This window comes from Teleopsis dalmanni, chromosome 2 (assembly GCF_002237135.1).
Source record: "Teleopsis dalmanni isolate 2A chromosome 2, ASM223713v2, whole genome shotgun sequence".
NCBI lineage: Eukaryota > Metazoa > Arthropoda > Insecta > Diptera > Diopsidae > Teleopsis > Teleopsis dalmanni.
Genome location: NC_051847.1, coordinates 185,513,307 through 185,527,566, shown reverse-complemented (window position 1 = coordinate 185,527,566; position 14,260 = coordinate 185,513,307). Strand labels below are relative to the sequence as shown.

Sequence of the window (14,260 nt, the reverse complement as noted above, 5' to 3'; positions counted from 1 at the left end):
CTACGTTCATTGTATGTATGTACAGCAATAAGTGAATGCAGCTACTGTCGTCTCATGTTTGCATATTTAGCAAATCTTTAAAGATACAAATACCAAAATTTGTAGATACTAAACGACACTAAATGTATAAATCAAAGTGCATACATTTTGTAACTGAGTTTTAATGTTTGTTTTCATTAGCAAAACTTAAAATTTACAATGTACTTCATACCTTCTGTTTCAACTTTTCAAGGAAACAATTAAGCAAATTCTAAATTTTAAATTCTGTTAAAAAATGTTAGCAGAATTTATATATATATAAATATATTTATTTATATTGTATATATATAAAATATGGTAATAGTATAGGTGATGGTTTATGGGTTAGGCTTAGGCCTTTATGCACTGCGACCAGCTTGATCTATTGTACACTCCTTTGTATTAGACATTTAGTATCTCGAATAATCGAACCACCTACTTCGGAATGAGTTTTTGAAGGTCGTCATCCTATAGTTGGTATACACGTAAAATTTTGTGTCTTTTGTGACCTAGTGCATCACAGCTAGTGATCAGATGTTCCATAGAGTCTTCCTCATCACAGCAGAATCCGTAAATGTTTGTGTTGCAGGCGACGTGGCCTGTTAGGGCTCCAGAGAGTGAATTTAGACTCTTCATGTTTTGGTTGTGAACGATGTTTGCTCTTTTGGCATCAAAATTTAAGAATTTTTTGGAATGATTAAGACCGTCTATGTCATTTCAATATTATATTATATTACTATTACTATTATATATTATATACTATATATACACATTCCTATTTCAAATTATAATTCTATAAATATATAATAATTATCTATTTTTCTTTAAGACGCGTGCTAAGTGCGCGAACTGCGGATGAATTCTATTGTAAAATGGGATCCTTCTCTAGTGAACTTCTGAACGGGCACCTTATCGATTCAAATGGTTTAATTGAAAAGGTAGTACAACTTGGACCTATTGCAGATATACAAAAGCTACGTGACAAACATCTTTACAATATAACACCTTTAGGACATAAGCAAGGTTTACAGTAAGTTAATTTTACTCATTTAATTATATGTAAATAGCAATAAAATATGTTCTATAGGCTATATTTCGATGGTGAAGAGCCACAAACTGATGAGGAATCACATTTAGCGGTCGCTACAGTTTGGGGTATACCTTGGGGACGTCGTGGTTCACATGGTCACACAAAACATCAAGAAAATAAGGAACGTATTGCATTAGACATATCTTTATTAAAAAAACAATATGATCGTTTACGAGAGCGACAGAAACAAGCTCATATTATCCTAACTACTGCATGTACTAGTGCACGCCAAAGTGCACCCACCTCAGCATTAAGCAATCCAAATCAAACAGTACCTGTTAATCAATTACTTATGGGTCGTTCAGCTATAATAAATAAAGGTAAACGTAGTGGGCCACCGCGTGGTGCAATACCACCCGCTCGAAAACCATCTTTACCGATAGTATTGCAAACAAAACCAGTACAAAAACAATTAAGACGTGGTGAAACTTTGCATTGGCAGGATATGGATATAAGCAAACAACGTCGAGAAAGTCTGACTTGGAAAGAAATTAAAGCTGATCGTGCTGCTCTTTTACGTGGTGAAAAAAAGGATATGTTACAAACTCGCAAAATTCGTACACGACTTGGTAAAAGTGATTCCTCTTCATATAGCGAAGATAGTGATGGGGAAAATGAAGATAGAGGCTCAAGTACAGATACTAGTCTATGTGATGATGAGCAAAATTCTGGTGAAAGAACGTCCAACGAAAATAGTCCTAGATTTAAATTAAAATTAAGCAATCGTAAGCAGAAAGAAGTGATCGATAAAATACCAAGTTTAAAACCTATACGTGATAAAAGTCAAGAACGTAAACGACCTAAATCATGGGCACCTTCTAATACAGATATACCATTCATGCTAATGACAGCTGATTCTCCCATACATAGTGACGATGAAGATAAAGATTTGTTAAGAGAAGATGTATCAGATATAGAAAAAGATCGGTTTCTTTTTAAACGCGTTAAAGATCTAAATTGGTCTGATACAAAATACTCACCAATTGCTGGTGATTTAGCCACGACAGCATTGGAACCGCTACAAGTGGAAACAAATAACTTAAATGTGCCTGCTATAACTAGTACAAGCCAATTGTCACCTTTGCCTGATATTCAAACATATCTTGGAAATAATACTATAAGTCCATTACCAACACCTAAATTATTGTTTCTTGATTCAACTAATTCTCTTGGTAGTGGTGATGGAGATGAGTGCAAAAAGTTTGATGTTAGTGATGATGGAGTTACAAATCAGTATTTTGAACGGGTTAACAGCGTGGAAAGACCTAATAAACTAGATTTGTTTTATTCCTTAAATGAAGAAGATAGCATAAGGAATGCTTATGTGGATACTGAAGAGCCACCAATCAATGAGGAGCATCTAGATACTGATACAAAAGAAGCAACCGATAATGATAATATCGTTGGTGAGATAGATTTAAAAATATCCGATACCGCGTATATGCCAAAGGTAATAATTGGTGATACAAGTCTCAAAGAAATTGAATCTGCTAATAATCGCCGCATGGAATTATTAATTGATTATTCAGAGAAGTCTTCAGCAGCATTTATAGCTGAAGCTACTAGCGAATTGCATACGACATTTAAGAATGAAAATATAAATAAATGTGAAGAAAAACTTGATAATACAATTGATATTAAATTTAGATCAAATGATATTCCTGGTGAAAATCGTAATGATTTTAAGGAGACATATAGAGAAAATATTGTGGAACAACAATCTATACTAAGGCCAACAGTTTTAACCAGAAAACATTCGCTCAATAACGCTTATAAGAAAAGAAGGGATCCTCGACGACTAACACTCGTAAAATGTTCGACAATAGATAATGAGGAACAATTCCAAGATTTTCAAAATCGTTTTAATTGTGATAATACGAAGTTAGTTAATATTGAAAAGTGTGATAAAGAAGAAAGAATAAAGCAAATACCAACGACTGCAGATTTAGAAGAACGATTCCATACTTTAGAACGGCAACTAACAATAGAGAGAATGCGTAATGGTACTGATAAATATAGTATTAGTATTCAATCGCCAAATACATCAAACAAAGATCTAGTTGCCAATTTAGAACATGATCAAAGTCCTTCTAATAATTTAGACTATCAAATAAATGCAGATATTACTGATAATAAAGACGATTTTTACGACAAAAATATTGTTATTACTTCGGAAAACTCAAACAAAACAGATCATGTTTCAACACTTGAACTTGATCGCAATGATTTAGAAAAATTAGTGAAAGATCGTCCAAATAATAAAACGCATATACAGCAAACTAATCATAAAAGATTATCCTGCGATTTATCAAGCGATGAATCTACATTTATATCAGAATCTGGTCTAGATCAAGAAAAAAACACTATTAAAAAGCAAATAAGTGACAGCCATTCTGATGAAAAAGGCGCTATCCACAGTTTATCAAATAAAACTCCTGATGCCATAGCTGAATCTAATCAAACCCTAACCCAACCTTCAGCACAACAATTAAGTTCCATTAGTACTGCTAATAAAAAAGATGATATTCAACTGAGTAGGGATGGGAACAACGAGGAACTTGATACGAATAAAAAGAAATCCAATGAAAACCAAAAAATTAGTAAAGAAAATGAAACAACCGATGTGACATCAACGAATGCTAATACTAAAAAGCATGCCAAACAAACAAATGAAGAAGAAATACCAATAAAAAAAACACCGCCATCTACTGCCGAATTAGAAAATCGATTTAATGCATTAGAAAGACAATTCAGTGTACAAAAAACTAGTCAGACACCTACTAAAAAGGAACCACCTGATGATGCAACTGTTGAGAATAGAAATGATAGAGATAAAACTTATAAAAGTTCTGAAAAATTAGAAACTAATGAAGAATACACTAAAACAACTTCACCTACAAAACAGTCTGAAGCGAAGATAAAAACTGCTGAGAAAGCAGAAAACTCAAGACAAAAACGAATAATATCTATTGGAAGTGACTCAATAAGTAAAGAAGATACGGAAGCTTCCATAAAAATTGTTGAAAAAGAGACGTTGGTAATCGACCATGAGACTCCTAGAAAAAAATCGCCACCTTCTACAGAAGAACTAGAGAAACGCTTTGCTGCCTTGGAAAAGCAATTAAGCACAACAAGTATTGACGGTAATTCCAAACCAAAAGAAAATCATCAAAGTTCTTCAAATGAAAAACGAATTACTAAGACTAAAGGAACTGAAAAATCCGAATCTAATCTCGATTCAGAAAGTAATGATCAAATGGGAAGTTTAGTTCAAAATGAAGCAGTAAATAAAAAATCAATGCGAATATTTGAGCAAAAATGTAAGACAATAAATGAGTCTTTAACTGAAAAAACTTCTAAATCTGCTGCAAAAAGCAATGAACTTAAATCTGCAGATAAAACTGAAAAACCTTTACCAGAAAAGGAAAATAGTAAATCTAAGCGTAGAGCTTCAGAACCTCCATCAACCGAAGATTTAGAGAAACGCTATGAAATACTAAAACGGCGTATGAGTTTTAAAAATGTTATGGAAAAAGAACTAACAAAATCGGAAACAGTAGAAGAAGCATTACAAAGAATTGAAAACGAAATAATCGAGGAGATCGCTGAGTTAAGTGATAAGAAAGATGAATATGATATTGAGCAATGTAATATCGAAGAAAATCAATCTCAAACAGAGGAAAATATTGCCATTAAAAAAACTACTTCATCCCCTAAAGAAGCAAGTAAAGAGAGTATAGAACTCAAGTCTAAAGTGCGAAATACAATCATAGCTCCTGAACTTGAACAGAAAGATATCTCAAAATATTCTCCAGAAGATTCCAAAAAAGTAGCTGTTTTTAAGATTCCAGTAGCGCCTCCCTTGCCGTCTATTAATAATCACAATACATATGATAGTTCAACTCAACAACATCGACGTGCTGTAATTGAAGAACTGCAGAATAAAATAAAAACTCCACCAAATGGTGAAAACTTGAAACCAAGTGTAATAAATCCTAACAAGAAAACTCCACCTCATAAGCAAAGAAAACTTGATATGGGAATCGATGGGACTACGGAAACACATGCAATCACCGCTTTTAACAGATTGGAAAACAACGAACAATGGCACATGCAAACCAGGAAAATGGTTCGTCGATTTTCCGATTTACCTTCAAGAGCAGATCTTGAGAATCGCTTACAGTTCTTAGAGAAACAATTAAGTAAGAAATTCTACAAGCAGCGCTGTGCAAGTGATTCCGAAGTAGCATCGAAACGTTTCGGGAGGAGTAAGGATGAAAAGCCAAATACATCAAACCAAATAAATTCTGATGATAGTTTGGAGTATCGAGTACAGGCACTAGAAAAGCAATTAAGTGAAAATAGTTTAAAACTCTTAGAAGCCATGCAGTCCAGACAAACTGCTGAAATATGCCAAGAAATTGAATCAACAAAACAGTTAAGTACAGAGACCATCGATGCAACCGGTAAGGAATTGGTTAGATATACACATTTTGGTGAAGTGGAAGATTCTGATAGTAATAAACCAATAAATATAAGTATTAATATTAAAATGCTTGTTAAGGATGATAAGGAACAAAAAATAAAAACCGAAAAGTTGCCCACAACTGAACAGTTGGAGAAACGTCTTGAAATTTTAGAGCAACAGTTAAAACTTTCTAAAAATGTCGATCAATTCAGTACGGAAGACTGTGCCAAACAGCAAGAAAGGTGTGAAAATAATTTGAAAACTTCTCAAAATGGTAAAAGTGAAAATGAAACAAAACATGAAAAACATAGAAAAGATCAAAATAATGAAGAGGTTAAGAATGATTTAAAAGATTCAAGTTCTAATATTGAAGTGGCACCCTTAGAAGAAAAGAATATTGATCAAAGCAAAGACAATGCAGATCAGTTGGGAGAAGTCAAACACTTAACGAAAGAGAAGAAAACCTTAGAGAATAAAGAAATTGTCCTTCAAAAAAGTACTAAAGGTATACAACAAACGAGCGTTGATGAAAAGAAAACAACTGACACCATACGTAAAGAAACATTGGTAAAAGAAGTTCCGTTAAAAGACGAGGGAAAAGTAAAAGTGTGCAATAAACAAAACACACAAGCAGTAGAACATGGAAAAATATCAAGAACAGACAAAGAAAGAGATCAAGACATACTTGTTTGTGATGAAAAATTTAGAAAAAAAGAAGAAGCTGAAACTGCTAAACAGTCTTCCAAGATAATCAAAGAAACCGATATTCAAAACAAGCAAGAAAGTAATCATGCAAGTTTAAGTAAACTACAACCAGCAACTGGAGAAGATAAAGTCAAACAAAAAGAAGATGAAAGAAAACTACAAGCTTCCAAGGATGTTAAGATCGAACATAAACATGGTAGTCAACAACCAAACAAAGAACCGCATTCATCATCAGTTGACATTAAAAAAACGCAGGAAAATAATTCTGGCGAATTATGTCTGAATGAGAAGAAGAAAGTCGAAGAAAAGCTAACACCTCGTGTTGAAGACACTGAAATAAAAACTGGCGATGAAGCAAACGCAGTAGCAACTGATTCTTCATCAGCTAATATGATTATTAATGCGACAGATGTTGGACCAGTGGATCCCAACAATAAAACCCTAGTTTTGTTATTGGATAACGAGCCAAAAGCTGTAAAAGTTCGAAGATTAACAAGGGCGAATACTGAGGAACTTGAAAATTTATTTCAAGCACTTGAAAAACAATTATCAGATCGCAATTTAATCAAATCGGTAGATGGAAAATTAGTACGTGCTGAAAGCCTGCAGCAAGACACCGATATCCCTACTGAAGAATCGAAAGCAATATCAGATCTAACTAAAGAAATAGAACAGTTTACAAATACCGACGAGACACAAAAGATAAAAACTGAAGTTAGTTCAGAAAAGGAAACAATTCAAAAAGAAGAAGAATATGATTGGGGCGCAGATCCAGTTAAAAAACATCTTAAACGTAAAACAGTTTATTTGCCGTCAACAAAAGAATTAGAAGCGCGTTTTCGTTCATTAGAACGACAAATTAAGTTCTTAGAAGATGTAGAAAAAATTGATGTTGAACAACGTCTGAATGAGATTGAAAGAAAAATAAAGTTACAGTATTCACTCTCACATGAAAAAGATTTATCAAAATTTTTAGAACTTTGTGAAAACAAAGGTTTGGATGAAACCCCTACCACAACTCCTACCACAACAAAAAAGAAACACCAACAAGCTGAATGTCAAACCGAAAAACAAAGAAGTCGAAGTTGTTCACCAAAACAGTGTCGAACTAAGTCTGCCTGTACATCTCCTATAAGAATTAAGGAAAAAACTCCACATACATCACCAATTCGTACTAAAACTCCGCACACATCTCCAGCACGTGCTAGATCTAAAAGTCCCTATACATCACCAGCACGCGAAATAGACGAGGCTAAACAACATGCAAATATGGAAGATTTAGAATATCGTTACCGCATACTTGAGCTAAAACCATCCAAATCCAAAGAAAATTTAGATAAAATAAAAAATAAAATTAGCACCAGAAAGCAGCCAATACATCCAATTGAAATGCTACTAGATTCAAGTCCAGATGACAGTCATATACCAACTACTGGAGAGCTCGAACACAGAATGCGAGTTTTAGATGAAAAACAGAAAACCTTTAAGTTCACTTCGAAATTATCTACAAAGTCACCAACTGATCGCGAACTACCAACAGAAGATGAATTGGAAGCACGTTTACAAGCTCTAGAAGAGCAACAGAGTTTCGATATTAAAATGCAAAATAAATTTAAGGAATTCAATCAAAAATTGAGAGACGAAGTATCTCCTTCATTATCATTTGAAGAGTTCAAAGCAGCGAAATCTCGTGAAGCAAGTCCACATCGTATTGAAATACAACGGCCAACAACGCCAAAATCCGCATTACGTGATACTGAATCAGAGCATAAACGTGATTCCCATCACTACCGCTCTACGAGCCCTAAAGTCATACGTTTCAGTGAAGATGAAGAACTTAGAACAAAATCTAGAATTGGGCAACCGGAAGAACAAATGGTGGGCAAAAATAATGGAGTTATACAAATAATACAAGAAAATTCTAAAATTCTTCAACGTATTCTTAAGAAGACTATTGCAGATGCCAGCAGTACCAGTTTAAGTGGATCTAATCCAGCAATATCTGAAGGTCTTGATGCTTTAGGTACTCGACTAATGCGGGTAAGTTTTTAGTGTATTTATAAAATAATTTAAAAATTAATTGATTTTATAATATTATAGCAAACGTCGCCCTTACGTCGGACTGGTACTCATACCGGTGTTCCATTAAGAACAGATGACAACATCAATGATCGTTTAAACTCAATTAAAAATACAATCAAATCTATTGACTCACTTTGTGAAGAGAAGCCATATAGAAAGGAGAGATGTCAGCGTTATATAGATTCACTATTTTCAGATTCGGTTCATTTTTCTAATCAGCATAAGAAATCACTTGAAGATCTTTCTCGCAGCGAAAGTCGTAAACGTGGAGATTATGCACCATCGATACGAGTTTCAGATCATAGCTATAGGCCTTCAGAATATTTATTAAGTCGTTCTATGGGTTCAGCAGAATCAATACGTTCAACAAGTCCATTGCGTGCCATCAGTCCTCCACATTATCGATCGAACAGAGATTTACGGCGTGACGTATCACCACGACGTAGGCGGGACGAAGAGCGAGAAGAGTATGAAAGTAGGGTAAGACGTGAAAATTATTTGCCAAATTATTATAATGAAAGTAGAGATTTAAATAGTGATAGTTTAACTAAGTTTTATAAAGTAGATAGACAACTAGATACTTACAAATTAGACGATAGAGAACGTTCAAACTCACGATATGGATCGAGAGAGATATTGACGTCGCACAAACCAACAACACTTAATACTACCACCTTAAACACTAAAAATATATCTAATCGTTTGGAAATGGATAAACCAATTTCCCCATATCGTCAAACATCACATAACCTATTGGGCTATGATACACACAAACGTAACAACACACCGATTTATGCACCTACAAAATTAGATATACGACACACGACAGTTACGTCAACATTTTACGATCGCCTACTGGCTGAAAAGCAAATTGAAAAAACACTTTCACGGCCACCAAGTAGATCACCTGTTATATCACCTTCGATAACAAATAAAAGTTATCTGGATTTACCTATCGCAAGTGCCAACACAAATAATATCACACAAACAGCAACAACAACAACAATTTATTCAAAAATTACAAATCTTAGTTCTCCGCTCACAACTATGCCAATACGTAGTTATATTGGTACAACTGGAAGTACTTATTCTGGCAGTGGATACACTGAAAACAGCAGTATTTATATTAAAAGTTATACCAATACTACTACTACTACTACAACAACTACAATTAGCACCTTACCAAATTTTACTTCCAATCTTGCAAATGCTACAACACAAGCCAAATATTCGGCTACCACGCCCACAGGTAATTCTAGCACATACCTTAACGCTTTTAATACAAGGTTACCTCTCGGTACCGATGTTGCTACTCTTAATACTTCACATATTACCGTACGTAGTTGTGATAACATACTCATGCAATTAAAATCTAATTCTACTACGAATACAGCGATAACAACAGCTGCAGCAACATATCTTGGTACAACAACCACTACTATCACAACAACAACTACAACAACGATTACTTCTTCAGCTATTAATTTTACAACATATAACTTCACAAGTTTATATAATACAACAACAATATCAAATATTGGTAGTCTTGGTATTGGACTAAATAATCCTACAAATATTAGTAGTGCTACAAACCCGAATCCGATCATCTCCAACATTGGTGCCGGTACTAATACCAACTCAACATTATATTCAACTGGTGCATATAATTCGCTTATGCCTTTAACTGTGCGTCAAGCGACAGATAGTAATATCGGAACATTTTCGGGTCTTTACCCTAGTGCAATGAACAATAATTACACTTCTACTACGGCACTTAATTTTGGTTCTACAAATGAGCTGCCTAAAACTTAATGCTCTTCAGCTATAGAACATATTTTCTTTACACCGCTTAGTAAGTTAACATTTACTGTCGTTTCTTGCACCAATGTTCTATATACTCGTACACATATATATTTATTGGCAGAGATATTTATACTTAGATGCTACTTTATAATATACAATCATATACACATATAACATATAAGTCAAACGTAGCCTTACATTTATGTATATATACTAAAGATTTTATTTTTAATTTTATAGAACTAATATATTATTAATTTTGTTATAATTATATATTTTTTTTAGTATGAAATGGAGTGTGTTTTTTATTACCTTATCCATGTACTGGTCTATAAACAAACGAAAAGAAACTGGTTTTATTATGTGTAAAATCCTGATAAAGGAATAATTAACACAGATTTCAAAACCAATTGACCTTTGTTTTTTGGTTTATTTAATAGTGACAGATTTGGTTGGAAGAACTTATAAACTAGCGATAGAACTCCTAACTGGAATGACCCAACTAACATTATTTAATTTTAAACAATAAACCTTTACTTCTTGTACTAATCCTTTAATTGTTCTTAAACTATTAACCCATGTTTGTTACAATATATAATCTCGTATAACATAATTCTTTAAATTTCAAGCTTTATTTATATGTAATGTATATAATAAATAATAAGTGCATTCTTATGATTCTTAGCTATCACGGATCCAAAACGAATTGATATTCATTCAACTAATATAAATCTTTTCTATTATATTCCTTAAAAAATTAAGTAAATTAAGGTTAATAATAACTATGATAAAACATTTTCTTCAGTAGTCACCTAGTCCTATTCTAAAGTATATTGTTATTCATTCCTTAAAGATCCTCCTTCTCTTATTGTTAATTGTTTTGATATTTCTTCTTTCTTGGGTTGTTTCTTTTCCAATACCATTTTATTTAAAATTTGTTTTTTCCATGATACCTTAGACAGACAGAATTTAATTAAGATGATGGCTCAGTTTATCATGCACTCACTATACTTACCAAAGTATAGTGAGTTATATTAGAGCACGATCTGCTATCCAGTATGTTAATACCAGCTGTTTCTGCAATTATACATATGAAAGCTTGTCGAAAGGGTAATTCTTAGCAGATTAAATGATGTAGTGGCTTCACGCAATATACTCCCTGACGAACAATTTGGCTTTAGGAATGACCTGTCCACGGAGCTTCAACTGGCTAGAACGACCCAAATGATCCAAACAGCCCTTAGTAGAAGAGAGTCAACTGGAATGATCATTTTTGATATTTCTAAAGCTTTTGACAAGGTCTGGCATGATGGTCTGATAGTTAAAATGTCTCATCTAGGTGTTCCAGGCAGACTAACTAAGATCATTGGCAGCTTCCTACGTGGGAGGTCCTTTCGCACGAAAATCAACAGCGCTCTCTCGTCAGTCCGATCTATAGAAGCAGGGGTTCCTCAGGGATCGCCACTTTCCCCCACTCTCTACAACATTTATACTTCTGATATTCCAATGTTAGGTCCCTCGACTCTGGCGTTATATGCTGACGATACGTGTATGCTATACTCTGATAAATGTGCTCTCAACATAACGAACACACTTCAAAAGCATATAAACCTCATTTTGGAGTATTTTCAGAAATGGAAAATAAAAATCAATAATGAAAAAACTAAGGCTTTGTTTATAACGCGTAAGTGGAGACAGAATCCGTCGAGAGTGAGAGTGGGTGATATGGTGATAAACTGGGAGGATAGCTTTAAATATATCGGCATCACGTTGGACAAACGATTCGCATGGCTTAAACATGTTCAACTGAAAAGAATTAGCTGTACAAAAATTCTTCATTACCTCCAACCGCTATTTAGAAAAGAAAACCTCAATGCTAAGAACAGGAAACTGATATATAACCAAATAATTTGTCCGTCACTTCTATATGGTTGTGTAGCGTTTAGCAAAGCTTCAAACACTACTATTCACCAATTAGAAATTGCACAAAGTCAGGCTCTAAGAAGACTTTTCAAAGTTCCTTGGTATATTAGGACGAATGACATCCTTAGGGACCTCAAGATTGATCCCATCAAAAAATACATAAAAGATAGAGCCTTGAAATTATTTGCGAAATCTGACAGACTTACTAACACCGCGTTATCAAATCTCAGAATAGTTACAGGCTCCTCGGGGAGGTATGCAGATCTGAGATCAATTATTAATTAGTCTGATGATGAGATAAATAATAATCCATTCAAGGCACAAAGAGGGGTTTTGAAGAAACCTCGCAGTTAATATAGAGTAAAAGTGCTCAGGTGCACTGACTCAACTTTCCTCAAGATAATAATAGTTCTCGGAAATTATAGGGAATCAATCTTTAACTCTCATAGTTTGGACCCTATAGAAAAGACTGCTGCCTTAACAATATTATTTGCTAGCATGTGACCTCCAAACCTGTCACGCTTCGCTGTGTGGTTATAGTCATTTCTTGCTATACCTGTATGTCGACATGGTTATACCGCCACGTATTCGGTTAATAAAATACTCCATTTTAATTTTTTTTTAATATATTTAAAATAAATTACCTGATTTTCTGTAAAAAGTGCTTTAAAGTTTTGATTCTGTTAAATTTTATACTCGTATAAAACTAATTTTATTAATATTTTATTTGAAATTTATTTCATTCAAAGTACTCAGCATGTTAATACTAAATACCTATTTTATTTAAATATTTTAAAATTACCTATAGAAAAATTTACTAAAAAATAAACACTACTATAAAATAGTAATCAGTTCAAAGAATTTTTTAAAATATATATCTGCAATTCTTCTTCTAATAGTATACATATTATTATTATAAATAAAATCATCAATTAAGTATAAAGAAAGGTTGTTGAAAAAAAAAGTTATAAGCATTTGTTTCCAATCGTAAAGAACACTATTTTCATAAATAAAAAAGTTAAAAATAAAATTATAACTAAAAGCAATATTGTTGGTATATATAATAATGAAACTAGAGTATTAAAAAATTGACTATTTTCTTACCTATAGTTATATTATATATAATGCATATGAAATGTTTACATGTTAAATACTATATAGCTTTCGAATAATATATATTAGCCGGCTGTTTCTTTTATAATTCCATGAAATAGTTTAAAAATATATTTTTCAAATTTAAAAATAACACGATGTACTTAATATTTAAATATTTTCTTACTTTGTCAAATATACGTATTTAAAATATATAAATTAATATATGTATTAATTATATATATATTAATTAATTTATATATGTAATAAATATATAACTTAGAGAAATTCACCATTATATATTGGTATAGAAACAAATGCACCTCATACTGGCTTACCTCATATATTTAATATGTTATTGTAATTAAATTTTAATTACAAATTTAATATATACATATAAAAACAATTTTTAAAACTTTTGGCACCGATTACTCTACTCTTTTCTCTGAACCTTATACGTATTAACTATTAATTTTTATATTACATTCCTTAAATTATTGCACTCCTTAAACTTATAAAAACAAAAATATTTTTCCAATTTATATATATAATTTAGTAAAATATTAAATTAAATGTTAAAATATGACCCTAAATAAAATTATATACAGAAAAATGAGAGATAGCCGTTTTTATATATTTTGTCAAGAATATATTATATTATTTTATTTTTACATTATATATAAAATTAAAATAAAAAAGAAATCTTAAATTTAAAAATAAATTTAATACAAATATGTGAAACTTTAAATTTAAAAAAAAATATAAAATTATATTATATATAGTGTATTATATGCGTTCTTGTATATATATAACATTTAAAGACTATGTCTGGTCTCAGTGCCGTTTTCGTTACAGAAGAAAGACCACAAATTAATTATTCCAAGAATCTAACTAAATAATTTCATGTTTGACTTATATACGGTTATAATAATTTTTTTTTGTTTTTTATTCCTCTCTTTTTCCCTCTCTCTTACTCTCCTTAACTTTCCCTCTTTCTTTCTTACTCGTATATGCATAATCCTCTTAATGGGTTGAATTCGCGGTCGATCGAAATTTTTATACATATTAATATTATATAT

General features: G+C 32.3%; 1 protein-coding gene across 6 annotated transcripts in view; it reads left to right on the top strand.

Moving 5' to 3' along the window:
- The window catches only part of LOC119684574, a 37,515-nt gene extending 27,163 nt beyond the window's left edge, over positions 1–10,352 (top strand). For 2 of the 6 annotated variants that reach the window (XM_038098637.1, XM_038098640.1), the window contains 3 exons: positions 848–1,048; positions 1,106–8,321; positions 8,382–10,352. In XM_038098637.1, coding sequence (XP_037954565.1) covers positions 848–1,048; positions 1,106–8,321; positions 8,382–10,175 — 9,211 coding nt within the window. In that variant the 3' untranslated portion in view covers positions 10,176–10,352. The remainder of the gene's footprint in view (positions 1–847; positions 1,049–1,105; positions 8,322–8,381) is intronic. The other 4 variants (XM_038098639.1, XM_038098638.1, XM_038098641.1 and 1 more) reach the window with 4 other exon arrangements.
- The last annotated feature ends 3,908 nt before the right edge of the window (positions 10,353–14,260 follow it).